Genomic DNA, 23,363 nt, shown 5'->3' with positions numbered 1-23,363 from the left:
TAATATTATATCGATGGAGTACTTACTTTATAACTAAGAGAACCATCTATGATTTTTTCAACATGGTCGATTTTAACCACCCATAGTTGTATTAAAGAAAATTCATTTAAGTAATTCATTATCAAAGAAAAGTAAATTTGGTGACCATTGTGCTAAGCTTTTCTAAATATTATTTTATGAGTTAATTATCGAAAATTGGTGTGCGCGGTTAAATGCAATCAAAAAATCTTATAATATCAGACTAAAAAGATCAAACATTGCACGGTTATTTAAATATCTACAATTTCTTTCAGAAAAATAATTGAAATCGGTCATTGTTCAATTACCTATCAATATTTTATTTCAGGGAAGTAATATATTTAAATTATAATATACTGTTTAGTGACGGGATGGTGACGGGTAGCAATTAGACACAGATTGAGCCGCTGCAGTAATGTTTTTATTGATGATTAAGTTGTTTACATAGTAGAACATAGACGATGCGCAGATCAGCAGGCCTGACGCGCACCCAACCGTTGAAATCCCGCCCAGGGTTGCCACTCGAGAGGAACAGTCAAGCCAATGTCATTCAAGTGCCGCCAAGTTTTGGCCATAACATAGTATTAAGAAATATTTATTTATATATATCTATATGTAAATATAAATATAAACAAGCCCCACACGGTTCCCGCCCTAGCAATTTACAATTGCGAAATTAACCAGGCAGAGAGAATGTGGGCCTTGGCAGCAGTAGCTGACGATGGGGGCGCAGGCCCATCGTTTTGGTGGTCCGCCAGTTCGGCTTTGTTGCACTGCAGCGGCGTCTGTGTCGGCCATTTTGAATATCTAAATTCAATGTGCTCGGGTATCACGTCGGGATTTAGCGACGGGATGATGACAGGTGACAATTAGTCACAGATTGAGCCGGTGCAGTAATGTTTTTATTGATGATTAAAGTTGTTTATATAGTAGAATATAGACGATGCATGGATCAGCAGATCGGACCCGCAACCAACTTCGGAACCATCAAGTCATTAAAAGAATGCCAACAGATGAGTATAATTTGTCTGTCGTAAGAGTGCATATAACATTATTATGTATATATATTTAGCGTGGGAGCAATCTCCTTTGCAATTTCATTTGTTATGAAAAAGTGGAAGGTGTCTCCGATTGCTAAGACATTCTCACTCATATTTAATAAAAAAAAGTTTCATGCACATAATCAGAATCATCTAAAGGCGAAGATAGAGGACTTGAGCTCCAAAAATTCGATATATAAAAGGTTTCCTGCAAAATAATGTATATTTGTCATATTTTTTTATCATAACAAAATGTTGATATCGTACTTACATTATACGGATGTTCTGTGTTTTCATTACACTCCGACAAATCTGACTAATTTGATATTATGGGGGCCAATATAGATTTGTTATGGCCAAAACTGGTCGGCGCAGAAGTAGCGGTGTTGTGACGGCTCTCTCTCTCTTCCGGCAAGCTTGTAAGGGTTCGGACGCGTGCCGTCGCGCGTCCGCCCCATTTTTGTAATGTAAACCGTAACCTTAAATAAACATACTACTGCAGCGGCTCAATCTGTGTCTCATTGCCACCCGTCACCATCATCACAGCCCCTAAACTGTTGACGCCGACGTGATCCTGAGCACACATATGGAGTCAGACGAAAAATGGCAGACACAGATGCCGCTGCAGTACAAAAAGCCGAGCCGCTGCAAACCCACTTGCTGCCACCCCGCCGGAGCTTCCCTGGATCCGGACTCGAGCTGGCGGACCACCAAGACGATGGCCTCCGACCATGAGCCGCCATCATCAGCCGCCGCCGCCGCCGACCACGTGACCCAGGAAGCATCCGGCGCCGCCACGCGCCTCCAGCGAGAAGCCACCGAAGTGCTGCCGTAGACCAGGCTCGAGTGGACCACGCGTGACCCGTCACGCACCCGTGGGGCTACGCCCCCGCGACTCCGAGCTCGAACCGCATGTTCGGGGCCCGTCACGCGCGCGCCCTGTGTAGCTGCACCGACGCACCACAGGGCCCCGAAAGGTGCTCCCGGACATGCCCGTTCTTCTCGCGCCCCCTGGAGCCCTACGCGCCGCCCGGGTCTACACGTGTTCCACTCGGCTTGGAGCGAAGCACGCCGCGCGTCACTGGAGGCCGCGCCGCCACACCATACGTCACGACTTTGCTACTTTTGCGCCGCCAGCATTTAATCAACAGCAGCGCCAAGGCCCCCATACCTCCCCCTGGTTATAGTTCGCAATTGTAAATTGCTAGGGCCGGAGCCGTATGGGGGCCAATATAGATTTGTTATGACCAAAACTGGTCGGCGCAGAAATAGCGGTGTTGTGACGGCTCTCTCTCTTCCGGCAAGCTTGTAAGGGTTCGGACGCGTGCCGTCGCGCGTCCGCCCCGTTCTTATAATGTAAACCGTCAATCTCAAATAAATATACTACTGCAGCGGCTCAATCTGTGTCTCATTGCCACCCGCCATCATCACAGTCCCTAAAATATGAACTATAAATAATGAAATTTTTTACTACTTCTTTTATAATAAATAGTAATTTCAAATGTAAATCTAAAAGGTACTTATTTCGTAATTGCAATAATCTTCGTCAGATTCCGATTCCAATATTTCAATCACGTCTTCATTATTCGAAAAAAGCTATACCTTCAAATGTGAGCTCCGATTTATCGGAATCATTATATATTTCGGTCATCACTATAAATATTATATAAACTGAAGTTAATTTATATTAAAATTATGTAACGAAGTAAACATATTAAATGTAATTGTTAAATAATTGATAAGCGAAAAGTAATTGATAAGCGCAGGAAAATTTTGCGCTTTGACGTAATTTTTCCGAAGACAGGCTAACAAATACTGTCCCACGATTGAAACACTGTCTGATGCGTGCATCATAGCTTAAAGCACCTTGCCCTAGCTCTCTTGCTCTATCGAACGTACTTGTGTATCTCGCTTGCAAACGTACAAGCGAATACGTGCAAGAAAAAAGGGGACATACACACCCACCTCTCTTTTGTGAAATTCTCTAATATAACATGCGCGCATGAAAGTTAATACGTATTTATGTAGAAAATTTTTGTTGGCCGCTTTTGTAGCGGTTAGGGGCAAAACGAAGAGAAAAAAGTCGTAACTATTGGTTTTCTGAGCGTGGCGCCGATATTCTTAGCAAGTATACTATTTATTGTTTAAATTAATTGCGTCTATATTTATAATAATCATTTTTAAAATGAGATAAAATAATATTTATGTTTTTTGCGTATGGCAGCACTTATCACGCTTCTGTCGGTTTGATTGCCGGGAGTTGTCATTTCCAACGCTATGGCTTTTGTATTATACTCATTTGAGTTTAAAACCAAATGAGATATCAATAAGAATATACTTATATTACCTTACAATCAATCAAAGGTAAATATTATAGTCAGATAATTGTAATATAATACGTTTTTCAATATAGGTTATGTCAAAATATTGTTCTTCATTATTTATTATGATTATTATATATATTGTTAATTCTTTGCGATTTATATTGACCATGTAATAAATAAACACTTACATGAACATTTTTGTAATAATATTTCAAGGATAACAATCAAACAAGATGTTTTCTATCTGTCGCCAAAATCATCCGGCGACTGGAATTGAGCATGCTGTCAGTTGCTGTTTCTTTAACTCAGACGAAAAGTGTCTGGTGACGGCCGGTGCTAACATATTGAAAGTTTTCCGGCTGATTCCTGATCTTGATAGCAAAGAAAAACCACAAGGTTTGATTTTTTCATCAATGAATCTTAGTAAATTGTGTGTTTAATGTTAACTTCATACTTTAGATGGCATCCCTCCAAAAATGAAACTGGAATGTTTGGCGAATTACACATTATGGGGCTCAATTATGTGCTTGCAAACTGTCAAGGTACACGGAACAGGCAGAGATTTGCTATTGGTATCTTTTAAAGATGCCAAACTCGCTGTTCTGCAATATGATCCTAACACGCACAATCTGGCGACTTTGAGTCTCCATTATTTTGAAGAAGACGATATGAAAGTAAGCGATGATATATAAACAAACTTGTATTCTATCATTTATAAATGTTTTATTTTTTAAGGGTGGTTGGACTTGTCATAATCACATTCCGTATATACGAGTCGATCCTGAAAATCGTTGCTTTGTGATGCTGCTATACGGTCGTAGACTGGCAGTTTTGCCTTTGAGGAGAGAGACGAATACGGAAGACGGAGATACGCTTGAATTTAAGCCGCTGGATACAAAAATGGTTGGTTTTGTATTTATCTGTTCGGTGAATGTGTGATTAGGATTTGCCAATGAGGCAGATGCTTTACTGTATAATGAGACATTTATAATATGTGCTGGTTGGCGGGACTCCTACTGGCTAAAGACGCCCTTCCATTGTAACGCCAATAGACAGTATTAAATAAAACGGTTGCAGTCTCGTTGAAAATCTGTCACCACACATTTGCCAAAATAATTTCAATTAATTCTATATAAAATGTTTATTTAATATTTTAGCCTCAACCTGTATCGTCCAAAGCTCCAGTGATGGCGTCTTACGTTATACAACTGAAAGATCTCGACGAAAAGATTGATAACATCATCGATTTACAGTTTTTACATGGATACTATGAACCTACTCTATTGCTCCTCTATGAGCCAGTTAAAACATTCCCGGGGTAGAATTTAATATTTTAGTTCCTCTACTATATTTTTGTTTTAGAATTTCCAAACCTATTATTAATACTTATTTTTAAATTAAAAGGCGCACAGCCGTAAGACTGGACACGTGCGCAATGCTCGGTGTCAGTTTGAACCTTCAAGCCAGAGTCCATCCGTCGATTTGGGCCGTATCTGGATTACCTTTCGATTGCGTCTCTGCAGTGGCTATTCAGCGACCACTCGGTAAATCTTCATAACATTCACAAATTAACAAATATTAACTATACTCATTTACATTCTACGATTTCAGGTGGTTGTTTAATTTTGGCAGTCAACTCTGTCATATACCTAAATCAGTCTATACCTCCATACGGTGTCTCCTTAAACAGTTCGGCGAATAATTCAACGAATTTTCCTTTAAGTATGTATTTTAATCTATGTATAGATGATCAAATACTTATGTTTTTACTTCCGAATTTCAGAAATTCAAGAAGGCGTATGCTTGACGCTGGAAGGTGTGTGCGTATCCACATTGGGTCCTCAAAAATTGGCATTGTCTTTGAGGAGCGGACAGCTCTATTTGCTCACTTTATTAGCCGATTCTGTGAGAAGTATCAGATCGTTTCATTTCGATAAAGCTGCTGCTAGTGTCTTAACCACATGCGTATGTATCAGTTCTATGAATCTTGGAGACTTCGGAGAAAATAATTGTCAGATAAAAATAGTTACAATACTTTGCTCCGGACTGTTTCTCAAATAAATCTTAAATTAATTATATAACTTCAAATATTAATGAACGTATTTTAAAAACAGATGTGCATATGCGAAGATAGTTTCATGTTTTTGGGATCTCGACTCGGCAACTCGTTGTTACTAAGATTTACCGAGAAAGAGAAGCATATGTTGCATCAAGTGGAAAGGCCAACGGCTACAATTGATTTGACTTCCGATGGTAAGATGACAAATTAAATATGTTTAAAATATCAATGCTATTTACCACTTTCCTGATACTGTGGATTAAGAATGTTTCGGAAGACTTGCACTTAATAAATTACAATTATGACTACATTTATATTGTGAAATCTTGACAAAAATAATGGGGCATCTTATTAAAAGTGTTATATCTTAACACTCAACCGACGGATAATTTTTTCACTGCCACCTGCATGACAATTGGTAGTATTTTTATAATTGCACCCGATTTGCACCCACGTTGAGAATCGCTGATTTTTTTCTATGATTTACTGTAAATGCAATATAAAATAAAAAATAAATAAGAACAGAAATAATTATGGAAAATTACATAAAATTAATTCACAGCTGGGTGTATACTAATAATGTATTTAAATTAACTCACTGCTCGAAGTATTGAACATTAGATGTCAATAAAGGTAGATTCTACCCGTCCTATGGATTACCATCAGCGAATATGAGGAGTAGGTACAATCTGACCTGTTGGTTAAGTGTTATTAAATCAGTAAAATATAAATAAAAAATGGTCAACGTTTTTACATAATTTATTTAAAACATATTTTTAATAATAAGTTAGCCTCACTATCGGTTTTAATTACAGCTGTAAACATTTTTTGTATACTCTGGATGAAAACAATTTTCTCCATTAAATCTACAATTTTTTCTGCAGACTTGGAATTTGCAGCTGTTTTATATTTCAGTCTCCTTACAAAATAACTTAACCTTACAAATATTACAGAGGGTATCTCCAATGCAAAGAAACGTAAAATGGAGTCATTGAGCGATTGCATGGCTTCTGATGTTCAGGATATCAGAGACAAAGATGAATTGGAAGTGTACGGCTCGGATAAGCGTACATCTACAGAACTTACTACTTATATGTTTGAAGTTAGTTTATGGCACATAAAAAATAAATGGGATCTTACTTTACATATCTATTTGACCATCTTGTGCTTTTAGGTATGTGACAGTTTATTGAACATCGGACCAATCGGGGACGTGTCAATGGGCGAACCTGCCTTTCAAGAAGCTGCAGCGGCCGGTTGTGTCGAGTTGGTTACTACTTCAGGACATGGCAAAAATGGAGCTTTGTGTGTTTTAAGAAAGAGTGTGCGACCTCAATTAGTGACCACATTTCATCTTCCAGGTGTTGTTTTAATTCATTTTTTTTATAAAACATGATTTTGAAAATATTTTTAATTAACAATTTTTAAATTAGGCTGTATTGATATGTGGACGGTAATCGGAGAGGTACCAGGACATAACGATTTGACCAAAGATAATACAACAAATTTAGCTCAAGATTCTGAAGGCTCTCATTCTTATATGTTACTGTCTCAAGCCGAGTCTACGATGGTGAGTGAAAATGATATTTTAATATTAGAATGTTTTAGAAAAAACAATCTCACTTTTGCCGATTTAGGTGCTGCAAACTGGCGAAGAAATCAACGAAGTTGATAATTCTGGCTTCTCAACTCAAGCGCCTACTATTTATGCAGGGAATCTTGGAAATAATAAATATATCGTGCAAGTCACGACTGTTGGGATCAGACTGATCAAAGGTAATCATTGCTTTCTTATTTCACTTAGTTGTTGCTCTTAGGCTCTCTTCTATTTGTGCAATGTAAAATAAATAGGTTTTGTACATGAAGATAGCAGCTGTGAGTTGTACTTGATTTAATTGAAATAGGATTTATTTGATAATAATTTTCGTTGAATTTATTGGCTTGCTTATAAAGTTCTGAAGTATATAAAGCTATTGATACCTACGAAAATATGCTCATTTATTTGTATGTTTGCAAGATTCTTACTGAGTCATAACTGAAGTTTTTTTGATTGTAATGTGCAACCTCATTTTTTTAGCTGATACAGGTTTTAAATATTGCCTTTCTGAAAGTCTGATGTCTCAAATAATTTTTAAATAATGGTCGGCAACTTTGATAAAAAAAATCTGTTTCTCAGTATTAATTTGTGTTGGCCCAGTACAAACTTTTGAAAATTTTGCTTTGCAGGTAATGTGTTAAAGTATAAATACTATTTTCAAGTCAAATTTGGAATGCAATTTTTTAATGATTGTTTTTTTTTATGTTCATACTGTCAGTAAATTGTGATTGTGTATAGAATTTCCAAATAATTATTATTTTTAACTATTAGTTAACGATAAAATATTCATATAAATATATTTTTAAGCTTATGAAGGTTCGTAAAATAAAGTTTCAATAATAAATACTAAAAATAATGGAGCATTAAGCGTTTCAAACTTTAACGCCTTTAGCACATTGCAGTGAAACCGAAATGGAATCGGACAGAGAAATCGGTATCGTGCTTTTGAATGACTCATCAAACACTGCACGCGGACCAATAGCGGACTGAATTCATTTCGCTGGGTGTCCGCAAAAAGTTCACGTGTGTCAACAGATTTTCGCAGTTTTGCTCGTGTTTAAAAATGGAAAATTTAATTGAAAATTGGAGCTGTAAGAGAACGAGCATTTTTGTATGATTTTATTTGAGATTTCTCCCCAGACCAACGTCTTTTTAAAATTGTTTTTATAATTACTGAGACTCATATCATACAAAAATGCTCGTTCTTTTGCAGCTGCAATCAACTTTTCAATTAAATTGTCCATTTTTAACATGAGTGAAACAGCGAAAACCTGTCGACACGCGCGAAATTGATGCGGACACCAGCAGAATGAATTCGGACCGCTATTGGTCCACGTGCAGTGTGTGATGAGTCATTCAAAAACATGATCGACACAGTTTCGCTGTCGGTGCAGTGTACTAAAGGCGTAAATCAGACGAAGCTTAACTTTGATTATACTTGCTGTCAAGAATACTACAACTTGTTGGTATGTTCAAATAAATATTTACATAATAAATTCAGGCTTAGTATTGATTTAAAGAGATAAAAAAATAAATTCCAGTCATTGGGAAATTCTACAACTGCACAATATTAATTCAGAAATATGAGTAATTTCTGAAATTTCCGCAATTATGAAACTTTTTTTATAATTTTATTTTTGGTTGTTAGTTGTAATGGCCATTGCTACTGATATATAAATAAGATAGATAAGAATATTAATTTCAAAAAACAAAAAAGGGCACAATTGAGCTGTAATAAAAAAACAATTCTTGTTAATAAAGGGTTGGGAGCCACTGTCCTACTTTAAGCAGGTCGAGACCATTTTAGGGCCAAATATCAGCAACAAAACCTTCAAGATAAGTTAGGGATTGATGAATGTGCATAGGAAGACCGACATATGGTGATGGAATATAACTAATAAAAATAGAATTCGAAATTCCTAGAGATCAATGAACGACTGAGTCAAGTATATCGATTTTTTAAATTATTTTTGTTAATATGATATTAGTGACATCTTTAGCTAAAGGGCTAAATAAATACGTTACAGTAAATATTAAGGTGACCAGAAGTCCTCCTTGAGGAGGATTGTTCTCAAAAATTTTGTCCTCCTTTTGCCTCCTTTGTTATTAAACAAAAATTTCTGATATGACTTTTTTTAGCTTCCGTAGTAATTTGTCTTTTGAACTCCTTGAACTGAATTTGTCTTTTGAGTTTCCATGATGCCTTTTTATTTTTTGTTTCCTTTGATATTTTTAAAATCCAGTCACCATAAATTATACAATTTCCTCACAAATTTCTGCATACTATTCAATGCATTAAAAACAGCTAGTATTTTCGGGTCAGAATTTTAATACAGTTGTGGTCAGAATTTATATTAAAAGGTCAGAATATAAGCGGCCAGAATATATATTATATGGTCAGAATTTATATTAAATGGTTAGAATTTAAATTGCAGAATTCAGAATTTATAAAATGGTAAGAATTATTTTGACAGATGGTCAGAATCATTTTTTCAGTCAGTATTTATTACAGTTCATTGGTCAGTGCTTATAAAGAATAGACAGTATTTATATTATATGATCTATATTTTAATCTCAAGATCAGTTTTATGTTGACAGATTGTCAGCATAATAATACACGGTCATTATTAAGGTTTTAGGGTCAACTTGTTTAGTTGGGCTCTCAACATTGTCAGATGTCAACACAACAAGTCAAGTGTGCTCTCCGCTGCCACTCTGTCGTTATTCCCACTTCGTTTGTCGTGGAATACATTCGCGTCCTAAATACAATTAAATATATTCGTTGAAATTTATTTATGGGGTGTTCACTGTTCTGACCAACGATCACTCGCTGCCGCTCGCTCGCACCTAACCTATCCAGCAATTTAGGTGCGAGCAAGATATTTATATAATAAATAATTTATTTCTCATTCATATTTATAAATGTTATAATATTTTTTCAAATTCAAATTTAATGATCGTCCTATATTTTTATTCTGATCATATGCTTATTTTATTCTAACAATTTCATATTTATTCTGAATAATATAATTATGAACATTCATTATTTTAATTCTGATCCTCCTTTATTCTTATTCTGACCTTATGCAATTTTTATTTTATTTATTTGATATTTATTCTGACCCTGAAAAATATAATTATGACCATTCATTATTTTAATTCTGATCATCCTTTATTTTTATTCTGACCGTATGCTATTTTTATTTTAATTATTTGATATTTACTCTGATCCTGAATATATACTAATTTTGACTATTCATTATTTTCTGAACGACCTATATTTTTATTTTGACTGCTATTTTTGTTCTAATCATTTGATATTTATTCTGACCTTGAATAATATAATTATGACCAGGCTGTTGTTAAAATTCTGACAGATTTGATTTTTATTCTGAACCAAAGTTGATTTAAATTCTGACTATTTAATTTGTTGCCGTTAACAACTCACTTTCATACCCTTCTTTACTATCACTTTGCTCCTCTTTATTTCTGTATTACTTGACCATAAAAAAATGTCATGAGAACAGCATTCATCTCAAGGCAATTGAATACACATTCTCGCCTTAAGCTATGTCAGCCTTCAAAACCATAGATCCAAATTCCTCAGCAGCATAACATGGAATTTAAGAACTGATCTGGATAACTGTTAGCTTCTTTTGTTCTTGTTGGCATAAGTTTTGCTCGTTTTTAGTCATTCGGTGTAGGTGCTTAAATCATTATTTAAATTACTTTCCGAACAAAGTTATCATGGACACAAGAAAGTTTTGAGAATTATAGTATAGATTATAAATGTACTGTATTTTATTACAGGAAGTCAACAAGTTCAGCAAATATGCATTGAAGGCACCGCGGTAGAAGCCAGCATTGCCGATCCGTACATATGTATCCTCACAGGAATGGGTCGAATTCTTGTGTATGCTTTGAGGGAAGTGGCACGGAACAATGCTCGACTGTCGGCTTTGAGACACTCTCCGCCCGCGGTGCCTCCGGCGGCACGGTGCTGCGCTTATCGAGATTTGAGTGGACTGTTCTCCAGTGCACCCGTGAATTTGAATGTAGCAAACGTACGTATATATCTCCGATTATGTTTTATAAGTCAAGAGAGACGTATCAAAATATTACGATTTTTAGATCAAAGGCGAACATATTGTCAAGAAAGGTATAGTCAAGCCGAAGAAGCCGGTAAAGAGCGAAGGAGTACCGGATTCTAACGTCGTTTACGACATCAACGACGAAGATGATCTGTTGTACGGCGGAGATCAAACTCCCGCCTCGATGGTTTCCGTATGTATTACTTCTCCGATGAATGCGTAATAAGTAACAATTTTCTATTAAATTTGAAGAATTATTGTCAGATTATGGAGACTGAAAGGGGGCAGAGGGAAGGCATTTCTTCACAATCTAGGCGCGATTGGTGGAGGCATCATTATATTGATCATAAACCCTCTTATTGGCTGTTTGTTGTGAGGGAAAATGGCAATATGGAGATATACTCGCTTCCAGATATGAGATTAAGTTTTCTCGTGCGGAACATACTGAACGGTTCTAAAGTATGTGTGTTATATAGATTTTTTTTGTGTCCTTTTAAGTATACATATATTTTTTTGCACATAAGTTTATTTCATGTATATAATATACTTATTTAGATATTGATTTATCGTATTTGTATTAGGTTTTGACTGATAGCTTAGAATCTGTGCCTGAATTTTCGTCTCAAAACTCACACGAAGTATTGATTGGTTCAATGGACGATAGCAATTCTTTAAAAGGCGCTCTCAAAGAGATTATGGTCGTCGGTTTAGGCAACAAAGGTTCAAGACCTCTGCTATTTTTGAGAACCGATGGCGAACTGATGATCTACCAAGTAAATTTTAAAATTATTTAATATTGTAATGATAATTGTATTTTAATAAATGTTTTATAATTAGGTATTTCAATATGCGAGAGGTAATTTGAAGATGAGGTTCAGAAGACTGCCTTTAGGTTTGCCTCGTATGGATGTGAGTGAGCCTGAAGTTGAAGATAATGATCCTGATGCGCATAATATTAAGCCAAATGTTAAACGACTTCGATATTTTAGTAATTATATATATAATATAATACTTATATCTATCATTATATATAATATTGTAAAATATTTTTATAGGCAATATTGCTGGATATAATGGAGTTTTTGTATGCGGATCTCCCGGACTTTGGATTCTACTTACTCCTCGCGGCGAATTGAGGTGTCATCCGCACGCATCTGCAAACGAAGACTCATACGTCTCTACTTTTGCACCTTTCAACAACGTGAATTGTGTTCAAGGATTCTTATACTTTAATATTGAGGTTTAATATTTATACAAAATTGGAACAGTAATTATGATTGTTTAATAATTTAATTTATATACTATTGTGGCCAGTCTGAACTTCGCATTTGTCTTCTTCCGACTCATTTGACTTATGACGCTCCATGGCCTGTGAGAAAAGTACCGTTGAGAACTACGCCTCATTTTGTGACGTATCATTTAGAATCGAAGACATATTGTGTGGTCACGTCGCAAAGTACGCCTTCTAAGTCATATTATAAGTTCAATGGTGAAGATAAGGAGCTGTCGGATGAATCGGCTAAAGGAGATAGGTTTCCATATCCGTTGCAAGATCGTTTTTCAATGATGCTCTTTTCACCGGTCTCGTGGGAAATAATTCCAAACACAAAGATCGAGCTTGAAGAATGGGAGCATGTCACTTGTTTGAAAAACGTCAGTCTCGCTTACGAAGGAACTCGGTTAGTTTTTAAATTATAATATATACAATTATATAAATACTTAATGATGGCATATTTTAATTAGATCTGGTCTCAAAGGATATATTGCATTAGGTACTAATTACAATTACGGAGAAGACATAACTTCCAGGGGTCGAGTGAGTATTATTAAAAAAATATTTTCATGATAGGTTGATTAAAAATTATTTTTAATTTTTAGATCTTAATTTATGATATCATCGAAGTCGTACCTGAACCCGGTCAACCTTTAACTAAGAATAGGTTTAAAGAAATATATGCAAAAGAGCAGAAGGGTCCAGTAACTGCCATAACTCAAGTACAAGGATTTTTAGTTTCGGCGGTTGGACAAAAGGTTAGTTATTAATTGATTATTAAAACAATATTGAAAGGCTTCTAATTATTTATTTTATTATTTTTAGATTTATATATGGCAATTACGCGACAATGATTTAGTCGGCGTTGCATTTATTGACACTCAAGTTTATGTTCATAAAGTATTATCAGTTAAAAGTATGTTGTTAGCGGCTGACGTTTATAGATCGGTCGCTCTTATGAGATTCCAAGAAAATCATCGAACTTTATCTCTCGCTGCACGTGATATGAGAACCGCACAGGTATTTTTTAAACTGTATTAATTTGCTCAATCCTTTTAAAATAAGTTTTAAAATAAAAATGCAAATATACTTTGGAAGAGTTGAACTTATTATATAACATTTCAGGTCTTTGATGTTGAGTTTTTGGTCGATCATAATAATCTTGGATTTTTGGTTTCTGAGATTGAGGGTAATTTCGTTCTCTTCATGTATCAACCGCAAGCTAGAGAGAGCATTGGAGGTAAAATATATTGTGTCATTATTTTTAATTATTTGTTCATTTAATTAATGTTACTTTTAGGTCAACGATTGTTGAGGAAGGGCGATTTTCATTTAGGTCAGAAGGTAAATTGTATGTTTAGAATCGCTTGTTGCTCTTTGGCTGAAGGTAAAGGAAATAATGGACCGAATTTCAATGATAAAAGACATTGCACGATGTTTGGTATAATATTATATTTTAATTGCTTTATTTTTGTGTTATAGTTATAAAATTGGTTTGTTTGTATTAGCTACATTGGATGGAGGTTTGGGTTATATACTACCGCTGTCAGAGAAAGTTTATAGAAGACTCCTTATGTTACAAAATGTGATGAATAATTATTGTTGTCATCTAGCCGGGCTGAATCCGAAAGCTTACAGGTAATAATTTGAATATTAGTAGTCGCATAATTTCTGGTTCTGGTTGTATAAATAATAATAATAAATATGAGTTTAATAAATTTTTAAATGATTGCTAAATAAATTAAGCTAAGTAACCATTATTATTTCATTTGCTACTAACTTAATACATTACATATGAATTTGCGTTTTTTTTTGGTATATTAAACTTACGAGCTATTGCATTTATTTTTTTATGAATTTTAAATTTTAATATAAAATATTTTTTTAGGACATATAAATCGGCGAGAAAGTTGGTTGGTGGACCAGCTAGAGGTATATTAGACGGAGACCTTGTTAGCCAATTTTTGTATTTACCTCAAAATGAAAGAACTGAAGTAAGTAATTTTTTCACTCGACTATTTAAAAGTCACGTATTATTGATATTAAATTAAAATTATTTTCAGATTGCTAAAAAGATTGGTACAAAGATCGAAGAAATCCTTTCTGATCTGATCGAGATTGATAAGCTGACTGCTCATTTTTAATGTTTTATTTACGTGTCAAATAAAGATGAAATAATAATTGAAATAAAAAAAACCTCTTCATTATCCTTTGTCCTTAAATATTTTTTATACTCAGTTTTGCATTCATATGTATTTTATTTACATGTATGATTGTAAATTACAATAAAATATCGGAATTAATTGACAACGATGATCCATAATATATATGTGTTAATATATATATATATAAAAAACAATACATTCTTAAAATAAAAACGTGCGTGTGTACATCTGCATTAATCTTATTAATGTAATACGTTGGTGAGAGGTTCTTCTGAATTCTTACTGTCGTCTTCGATGTCGTATGCTTTCCAGAATAAATGTGGCGGACTCAGTTGGGGGCAGGTCTTGAACCAGAATGGATGCATTTTGCCTTCGGTTGCGAGGCATTCGTTGGCGCAAACGACGCCGACGTTATCCTGCAATGAAATGAATATTTATATAAATGTTAAATAATAATTATTATTTTTATGCTTTACAGAATTACCTTGAAACAGTAGATGCAGGTGTAGATGCACTTGTCGACTGGATCCAGCTGAGAAAATATAGAGAAACTGCTCGAGAGACTAATCATCACAAACACAAAAGCGATCGTTGTTGTATATTCTGAAAATTAAATTTGATATTAATATATATATTTTTTTAGGAATGTTCATGATAGATTAATTACCAATGTTCGTGAGTTACGTAAGTATTGGTTGCACTTCAAATAAATTATTAATGGATAAAAAAAATTGTACTTACTGATGTTTTTTCCCATTTTCTTCGATTTTCAGTAGTATGTCGTACTTAGATAACAGATCTATAAGAAAGTAAAAGATTTTTAATAATTTAATCACACCAATTGATTCATATTCAGCAATGTAATTGCTGTGCTCAGCTTAGATAATATACAATAGACCCCCCAATAGCACGGTAAATTGAGGATGTGCCATTTGTGTGCATATAGTTTGGAGGACTAAAAAATACTGTTCTTTGCAATGTGTACGTACGAATCAGGGGCGTGTGATGAGATATCCTCCCTTTGGCTCGCTCACAAAGTAACGGGCACCCAAGTGGCACGTCCCCAATTTACCGTGTTATTGGAGGGTCTACTGTACTTTGCTTAACGAAATCTTTGAAGATTTTTTTGGATATCAGGGAGTTTCAAAGTTTATCCATACTAGGGGTGGCCAACCCTCGGGCCGCCTGATCATTTTTCCGGGATTCTTTACCATGTACATTTAGTATCATTATTATTATGTTTACATGTAGGAATAATAGTAAACAATAATAATAGCTCATTATTTTTCAATTTATCACTCCAAAAAAATGTCTAGTGTTTCAAAATCTAATATGGGGATATATAATTTTATATGTGGTCCGCAAGATCTTTTGGGTTGGCCACCCCTGATCCATACTAAGATGCTTCTATATATATACGGTAGTAAAAATAGTTGGACTTTGTACTATAAGCATCGGAAATACAATTATTCCCAAGGATTCCCGAAATTAATCTACATTTTAATTTGGATAGGATTAGAAATAATATATTTAGCTCTGGTAACACTGGCGTAACGTACACACTCTTCTCTTGTCGACTCTGGCGGGCTCGCACGCTGGTGCGGGCCCCGCACACCGTTCACTGAACATAAGTAATCAACATGTAACTTCATAATTCGTCACTAAAAATAAAATACGCGGCGGCAATGTGACATGATATGACGTCAAAATTATCGCGAGCACATTTGAGTCCGACAACACAAAAACAACAGCGTTTCCTATCAGATTTCATCCGAACCATTTTCTAAACACTTGACACTAATAAGAACAAATTGAAATTTTTAGCGAAATCCGTCTAGTAGTTTTTGAGTTTATATGACATATACATACGAACACTGCCTTTTATTTATATAGATAAAGAAAAACTCAAACATTATTGTATTTTTTTTTATTCAATTACTGGCAATCCTTAAAATTGCCGCCCCCCCCATACATTTTTGTGTAGGGTCATAAAATATGCCGAATATGTCACCCCCAAGCAAGTGCCGCCCGGGGCGGCCCGCCCCCCATAGCTACGTCACTGGACATGTTTCAACTATATTGATAGTATGATAAATTAAGGCGATCGAAAAATAAAAAGGCCATCTCAGAAATTTTTGTTCGAAGAAGACAAAGAATGACAAATTGCTATGGGACCTAAAAAGAATAAAAAAGGTCTTCACGGAAATTTTTGTTAAAAACCCACCTCAAATTAATTTTCGTGGAGGATAAAAGAGGACAAATTGCTTCGGAAGCTAAAAAACTCATTCCGAATATTTTATTGATGTAAATAGTGAAACATGTAAATTTGAATATGACCGTTATCAATGCGAATAAAGTGAACAAATTCTCAAAAAGTGATTATTTGCCTTTGTGCGTAATTGCTTTCTTTTCCGAAAATATTTTGTATCTTTAATTAAACTTATATTTAAATGTTTTTTTTTTGTTTTCAGTATTATTAAATGATAAATTATCATTAAGATAAAATAAACATTTATATTTAACATATATTATATAATTTTAAGGATACGTAGTGGAAAAGAGGAGGGGGAGGGGAAGGTAAGGAGCGGATTTCTTCCATTGGTGCACCAAGGAGATGTATGAAATATGTATATATGTTTTAATTAAAAAAACTCTAGGAACGTCATTTTAGTTTTTTTTATAAGGGAGTGCAAAAGTCAGTGGTCGTTTTCTTACAATTTAAATTTCATTAAATATGCATTTTTCTGGCAAAATTAAAGAGGGGGAGTCAAATGCTTCTACCTGCCCTCCTCAGTTGATGTCCCTGTTTAGAATCCATATTTTATAACAATATTATGACAATCGAATGAAGCATATCTTAACAGAATTTTAAGAAATAGGAGGGTGCAAAAACAATTATCCACGTCAAAAGCAATAAAATAATGCCGTTCCCACTGCGATGGCGCCGACACAATTTTATTGCTTTAGCCGTGAATTTTTGACTTCTGAGAAGAGATAATTGTTTTTGCGCCTTTCTATTGACCAAAATTCAATTTGAATACACTTTAACCAATACTCTCATATCGGAAGTTTCTATATTTTTTATATAGTTATATTTTTAATTGGTATTTTTATCTATTAAAATGTTTAATAAACATTCATAAAAACATATTATTTGTTCCTTTCATATTAGTAGATCGCGATGATTTTTTTTATAAAGGAGTAGATCTCCACTACTAAAAGGTTGGTCAGACCTGATTAATATATCGTTCTGGTTTTAATAAGTATATGACATTTTAATATTCATTGGATTCTAGTGGACAAATAAATTTGTGACAACTTCCCTAATGTATATTAATTACTTTAAATGTATATTATATAATACAAGCTATTGAAAAAGGCAAAGGATTGAGCCGTAAAGTGCTATATTATCTTATCTTTGCCATTTCCATTAATGGTAAAATCTTTATCGAGATGGAGAGATGCGGTTTTTAAACTGTTCAGATTTTGAACATTTACTTTGCCGCAGTGTCTATGCTGTAGATCTTTAAATGTAATTTTGTAACAACGACTTAACGGTTCGAATACATTAGTGTAATCGTTGGGTTACTTGTTCAATTATATCAACATTGTTCCGTTATTATGTTTATATAAGTATATTAAGTAACTCTTGTAATAAAATAATAGCACACTATACGCAATTTTTGTTATGAATAATTTTCATAAGTTGCGTATTTATTTATCGGATTGCGGATATAAATTGTAAGCATTGATTCGGATATGAAATCAACAAGTGGATTAAATAAAACGTTATCTTTGTCATGTATATCCGTGATTTACATACATATACGCAGGGCCGGCCCGAGGGGCAGGCAGTACAGGCGATCGCCTGGGGCGCTAGATCTTGTGGGGCGCCATGATACCAAATAAAGGCGCAATATTCACTTAAAATTATCAAACAATATTGTTAAAGAATATAATCTGATATTATTTTTTGTATGCACTACTGTGCACTCTTTAGATTATTTCACGCGTAAAAAATCACGACGAAAATAAAACTACAAATTCTTAAATATCCACAACCGCAAAAAGTAGTATGGTGACAAATATAATATTAAATTACTTTAATTTGAATTATATTTTTGCGCTCATGTAACGAGTTATTAAAGTATTAATGAGGGGGGGGGGGCGGCGCAAATTTAGTTTTTGCCTGGGGCGGCAAATAATCTAGGGCCGGCCCTGCATATACGATATGGAAATACTACTGTGTTATCAATTAGGTCATAATACATACATACAAATATTTACAGTAAAAATTAGATTATATAATAAAACATATGTTACAGTGAATGTGTATTTGGTGAAGTTTTATTTTCAATGGCGTTTCAGTGAAATCATACTCGAATACATTTTCACCGGTAGATGTATATTGCTATTAGCAAAAATATAATTTAACTAATAGGTGCTAGTGACATTATATGCTTCTCTAAAATGTCAATGAAACTCAATTAGACAGTTGCGAAGCGTCCATTCGCTTTTTAAAATCAAACCGAACCAAAACGAATTAACCAAATACAACTTGATTTAATGAAAATTCTAAGACTAACTAAAGTTTAAAACTTATACATGAGATTGGCAGTTATATTGCAATTTAATGAAATAAAATGATTATTAAATATAATAAGTTTTTCATGTAACTGTTGGATATGTTAAGCGCTTAGAACAGTTAACACCCTATATATAACTCAACATCGAATCATGGGGTGTTCACCATTCTATGCAACGTTCGCTCGCTGCCGCTCGCTCGCACCGAACCTGTTCAAAATGCCTGTTAATAAAATCTGTACGTCATCATATTTATAGTTCTAATGCTTTTTGGCATTCTAAATGAAGATGAACATCATGATAACGTATCGTATACTCTCAAGGTTGGTAGCTCTAATATGTTGTTGACGTAGTTAGAACCGTAACAATTTTGCGTTGGAAGATACATTTGTATAATAATTGAAACAATTATAAGAGAATATTTGTTTATTTTTACTTGCTATTAACCCTTTCGCTTCAAGCGACCTTTGCCATAACAATACACAAGTCACAATGATAGTCGCTCAATGTGACATGAATCGACTTGGGAGATAAATGTTTCTCTCACGGTCAAATTTTGTGCTGGCAGATGAAAATAATTTATGGGTTTGTAAGGTAACATTTATGAACAAAGAAATAAATATCACTTTGTTATACACTCCGCTTCCTCTTACATAATAATTGCGATCAACTTATCAAACGAAATTGAGATAAACAAATTTAAAATAACATATTTTTGAATTTAAGTCTATTTTTTATAGTTTAATTCGTAGATCTGGAGACGCATTTCATGTTTATTATAAATTTGAAATTTTCAATCTACGTACAAGGTTTCATAATAAAGGGTGTTTTTTATTTTTCGAATTGGCAACACTTTTTTCCAGTATCAGTCAATTTGACAGCTGACAGCTGATTTCACCATTTCACCATGAATAAACTTACGCCAGAACAACGCTTAAAATTGTGCAAATTTATTTTAAAAATCGTGGTTCAATTCGTGAAACATACCATGCGCTACGTCCATTTTACGATCGACATAAACGTCCAACCGAGCGAGTAATTCGAATAACCATCGATTGTTTTCACACCACGCATACTCTAATTTATAATACGCATCCGTAGAGACGTCGTACAGTGCGCATGGAATACATTGTTTCCGCTGTGGAGCGTAGTATTGAGAAGGACTCAAATGAGTCGATTCGACATCGTGCTCGTGCAAGAATTAAAGCTGCTTCGGTGAATGAGCCGAATTTTCACTACAAAATTTTGTTCAGCGATGAGGTTTATTTTTGGCTAAATGGCTCCGTCAACAAGCAAAATTTCCGCATTTGGAGTGAAGAAAATCATTATAGAGACGCCATTATATTCACAAAAAGTTACTGTTTGGTGTGCTTTATGGGCTGGTGGAATCATTGGTCCTTATTTCTTAAAAAATGATGCTGGTCAGAACGTTACAGTCAATAGAGAGCGCTATAGATCCATGATTACTGAATTTTCGTTCCCCAATTGAATGGCATTAATGTGGAAGAGCTTTGGTTTCAACAAGACGGCCCAATCAATTTATTGAAGGAAACATTCAATGAGCGCATAATTACGTGCAATGGACCCGCTGATTGTGATTTAACACCTTTAAATTATTTTCTGTGGGTTATGTGAAGTCGCTAGTCTATACCGATAGCATCATAATATTCCCTATCGAGCTCGATGGTTTACCGTTACATTCTAATTAGAATCCACTACTATTTGACTCTCAGCCATACACCGTGCGCTTTTAAAGAAATATTCACCATTTTATTTTTATTATATAATAATGATCTTTTCCTATAAGAAATACAAATATTTATAGTACACATTTCATAATGACTATAATAATTATATTTACTTAATAGATCGTTGAAATTCTGCGCAAATTAAAAAAAATCAGATACATAAGTAGTAAAATTATGGAAAGAAGTTAATGGTATTGTAGGTTAATCACATTTATTCATTTAACAATCCAGAACTGACGCCGATCCCCTAGAAATAAAATGGGGGGGGGGGGTGTCGCAAGCAACGAAGAGAGAGATAAAGAATGCTATATCGTGTAACGGTACTTCGTCCAGACGACATGGGAATCTTATGAAGCATACCGATAAGCCAGAGGACGACATGGAAGTCAACATTCGCTGCGTTATTTACGGTATACGGCCCCAGCTGCTCGAAAAGTGGTCGAAAATTGGACTTATAGATTGCTCTTATGCTAGAAATCATATTTAAACACTAATTTCATAAAATTTTATTTACAATAAAGCCAATACTATAGCCATTACCACGATTTTTATGTTTTTCATTTAATTTTAAAGTACTATACTTCTAAAAAAAGACCTTATATATCAGGTTGTTTTTTTTCTTACATTGGAAAAAATGTATCTTTTAGATTTTGTTTAGATCTTAGCCCTGATTGTATGTAATGTGCATATCGATTGTTAGCCATATTGGAAGCGTAGTTTGTGATTGAAAGTATTAATGACACAGTTTCTTGACGTTGACGTTGAAGTAGAAATAACGTACAGTTGAGAACTGTAAATGTTAGTGTATAGTTATATCAAAATGAAGGTATTAAAGGACCAAGAACGAGTTAATAATGATTATATAAACTCTTTTTGCATAAGGCGATTCTTAAAAAACGATTAGAATTATGGGCAAATAACTCTTTGATTTTAAACCGTTATAACGCACTGGCTCACATATTATTATTGGTTAAAAAGTACAAAGCCATGATGCCGAATTACTTTTTTCTGCTTCCACAAATAAAGAGAACAATAAAGTGATAACATTTTGCGATAATAGAATGAAAATAAAGGGAAAATCGTCGAGTGAGCTAAAGACTATACCTAATTTTTAATGTAAATTCTAAATTAATTTTTGATAGCACTTTATAAAAGATAATCTATGTATGCGAATCCTCCGTTCTAATTGTTTCGACGTATATTTAGCATAAAAATTCAAATTTCCGGGTTTACTTAAGCTCACATCAGACTCAGTCCTTTATGCTAAATTGTTTTAATTTATTTTTATCTACCTACAATCTCACTGGATAAAGTTAACGAGAATGTCGCTTAAAACAAAATGTCGGATAATCAAAAGCCGCCGTATGTGTTATATATCGTCTAGCAGCAATATATCACAGTTAATTAATTTCGATACTACGACACCCGCGAGTGTTCCCCACGTTCGCCCACGTTTTTCTACGCCCACCCTCAAAAGAAGGGGGGTTGTTATCCGAGAGTAAATCTTGTCCAGCGACGCATTAGCAGGGAGCGTTTTCCCATATTTTCATAAGCGATCGTAAATTGATATGTGCGGCCGAGCGAGTAATTTCACGCCGAACGAAGTCGAAAAGTTATGGCTTTCCGATTGAAACGAATGCGGCTTTATAGCGCGGAGGCTTTTATGTTAGGCTGATCATTACATAATTGAGATGAAGGTAAAAGTTAATTGTTGATGATGTGGAATATAGAGCTTAATGGGACGTGAAATATATTAAGTTATTAAGCTTCGGATTTGCTTAAGAGTAGTGGTTTCACTTTGGCTTGCACTTAAGGTAGATATAGTAACGTCCCTAAAGGCTTAAAGGCTGTAGGTACTGGCTGATGTTGAAAAGTGGTTGACAAACTATTCTTGCTTATTACCCTAAAATATTAGATTGATAACCATTATTTTTATAAAATAATTTTGTAAACAGGTTTTAGTAGTTTATGTAAACATTGATAAATGCGGTGCATGAATGTAATAAAATAATTGTAGAATGGTAATAATTTACACCTCTTTTTTCATGACATAAACCAGATCTTTCTCCCCTTTCTTCAAGTGTTGAAAAACGCGTGTTGTTTTATAGGTGTAGGCTATTTTTAAATAGTAAATTAAATAAATATTTCTCTTAAGGGAAAAGATATCTATATTTTGAGTATAAAACTAAAATAAAATTAATATTGGATAATAATATTTCTTAAAATAATATCATTACCTAAATAGCTTAAAAATTAATAATTGATAGTATTGTAAAATTTATTAACACTTTACCGACCGCTCACGCCATATGGAGTGCGAGCCTGCCGAACGTTAAATACCGCGCACGCCATATGGAGTGAGCGGTAGCTATGATTTCGTTATCAAATTAAAAATATATGCTTAGAGATTTTTTAAGATTTTTTTTTGAAAAAAATTAAATATTAGTATGAAGTTTCATTTGAT

At 34.3% G+C, this 23,363-nt stretch overlaps 2 protein-coding genes across 6 annotated transcripts in view; one reads left to right on the top strand and one right to left on the bottom strand.

Annotated features, from left to right (window-relative positions):
- The first annotated feature begins 3,283 nt into the window (after positions 1 to 3,283).
- Positions 3,284 to 14,598, top strand: Cpsf160 (cleavage and polyadenylation specificity factor subunit 1). 2 transcript variants are annotated; one of them, XM_088186926.1, is made up of 28 exons: positions 3,284 to 3,422; positions 3,599 to 3,778; positions 3,842 to 4,056; positions 4,118 to 4,285; positions 4,540 to 4,700; positions 4,787 to 4,926; positions 4,994 to 5,104; positions 5,166 to 5,347; positions 5,497 to 5,635; positions 6,395 to 6,543; positions 6,616 to 6,802; positions 6,875 to 7,011; positions 7,079 to 7,217; positions 10,849 to 11,102; positions 11,170 to 11,322; positions 11,394 to 11,588; positions 11,711 to 11,902; positions 11,967 to 12,117; positions 12,185 to 12,369; positions 12,444 to 12,808; positions 12,873 to 12,945; positions 13,008 to 13,160; positions 13,228 to 13,422; positions 13,528 to 13,642; positions 13,703 to 13,843; positions 13,911 to 14,040; positions 14,291 to 14,396; positions 14,466 to 14,598. In XM_088186926.1, the coding sequence occupies exons 2-28, from the start codon at positions 3,616 to 3,618 to the stop codon at positions 14,544 to 14,546; spliced, it is 4,380 nt and encodes a 1,459-aa protein (XP_088043052.1). In that variant the 5' UTR covers positions 3,284 to 3,422; positions 3,599 to 3,615; the 3' UTR covers positions 14,547 to 14,598. The 2 variants fall into 2 exon arrangements, with proteins under 2 accessions (XP_088043052.1, XP_088043051.1); XM_088186925.1 differs by having other exon boundaries at positions 11,382 to 11,588.
- LOC148235386 (uncharacterized) overlaps positions 13,840 to 23,363 on the bottom strand; it is a 308,520-nt gene continuing 298,996 nt past the window's right edge. For 3 of the 4 annotated variants that reach the window (XM_088186948.1, XM_088186949.1, XM_088186950.1), the window contains 3 exons: positions 15,309 to 15,366; positions 15,052 to 15,170; positions 13,840 to 14,983 (listed from right to left, as the gene is read on the bottom strand). In XM_088186948.1, coding sequence (XP_088043074.1) covers positions 14,810 to 14,983; positions 15,052 to 15,170; positions 15,309 to 15,324 — 309 coding nt within the window. In that variant the 5' untranslated portion in view covers positions 15,325 to 15,366 and the 3' untranslated portion in view covers positions 13,840 to 14,809. Of the gene's footprint in view, positions 14,984 to 15,051; positions 15,171 to 15,308; positions 15,367 to 15,458; positions 15,475 to 23,363 lie in introns of those variants that run through there. The other variant, XM_088186951.1, reaches the window with a different exon arrangement.

Source organism: Plectrocnemia conspersa, unplaced genomic scaffold (genome assembly GCF_051122295.1).
Source record: "Plectrocnemia conspersa isolate PC_06_02 unplaced genomic scaffold, ASM5112229v1 ptg000005l, whole genome shotgun sequence".
Lineage (NCBI taxonomy): Eukaryota > Metazoa > Arthropoda > Insecta > Trichoptera > Polycentropodidae > Plectrocnemia > Plectrocnemia conspersa.
This window is presented reverse-complemented; position numbering and strand designations above follow the sequence as displayed.

Coding starts and splice junctions, on each gene's coding strand:
- Cpsf160 (XM_088186925.1), top strand. CDS start 3,616: ATGTTTTCTATCTGTCGCCAAAATCATCCGGCGACTGGAATTGAGCAT. Junction 12,118..12,184: donor TAAACGACTTCGATATTTTA/GTAATTATATAT, acceptor ATATTTTTATAG/GCAATATTGCTGGATATAAT. Junction 13,161..13,227: donor TTTCGGCGGTTGGACAAAAG/GTTAGTTATTAA, acceptor TATTATTTTTAG/ATTTATATATGGCAATTACG.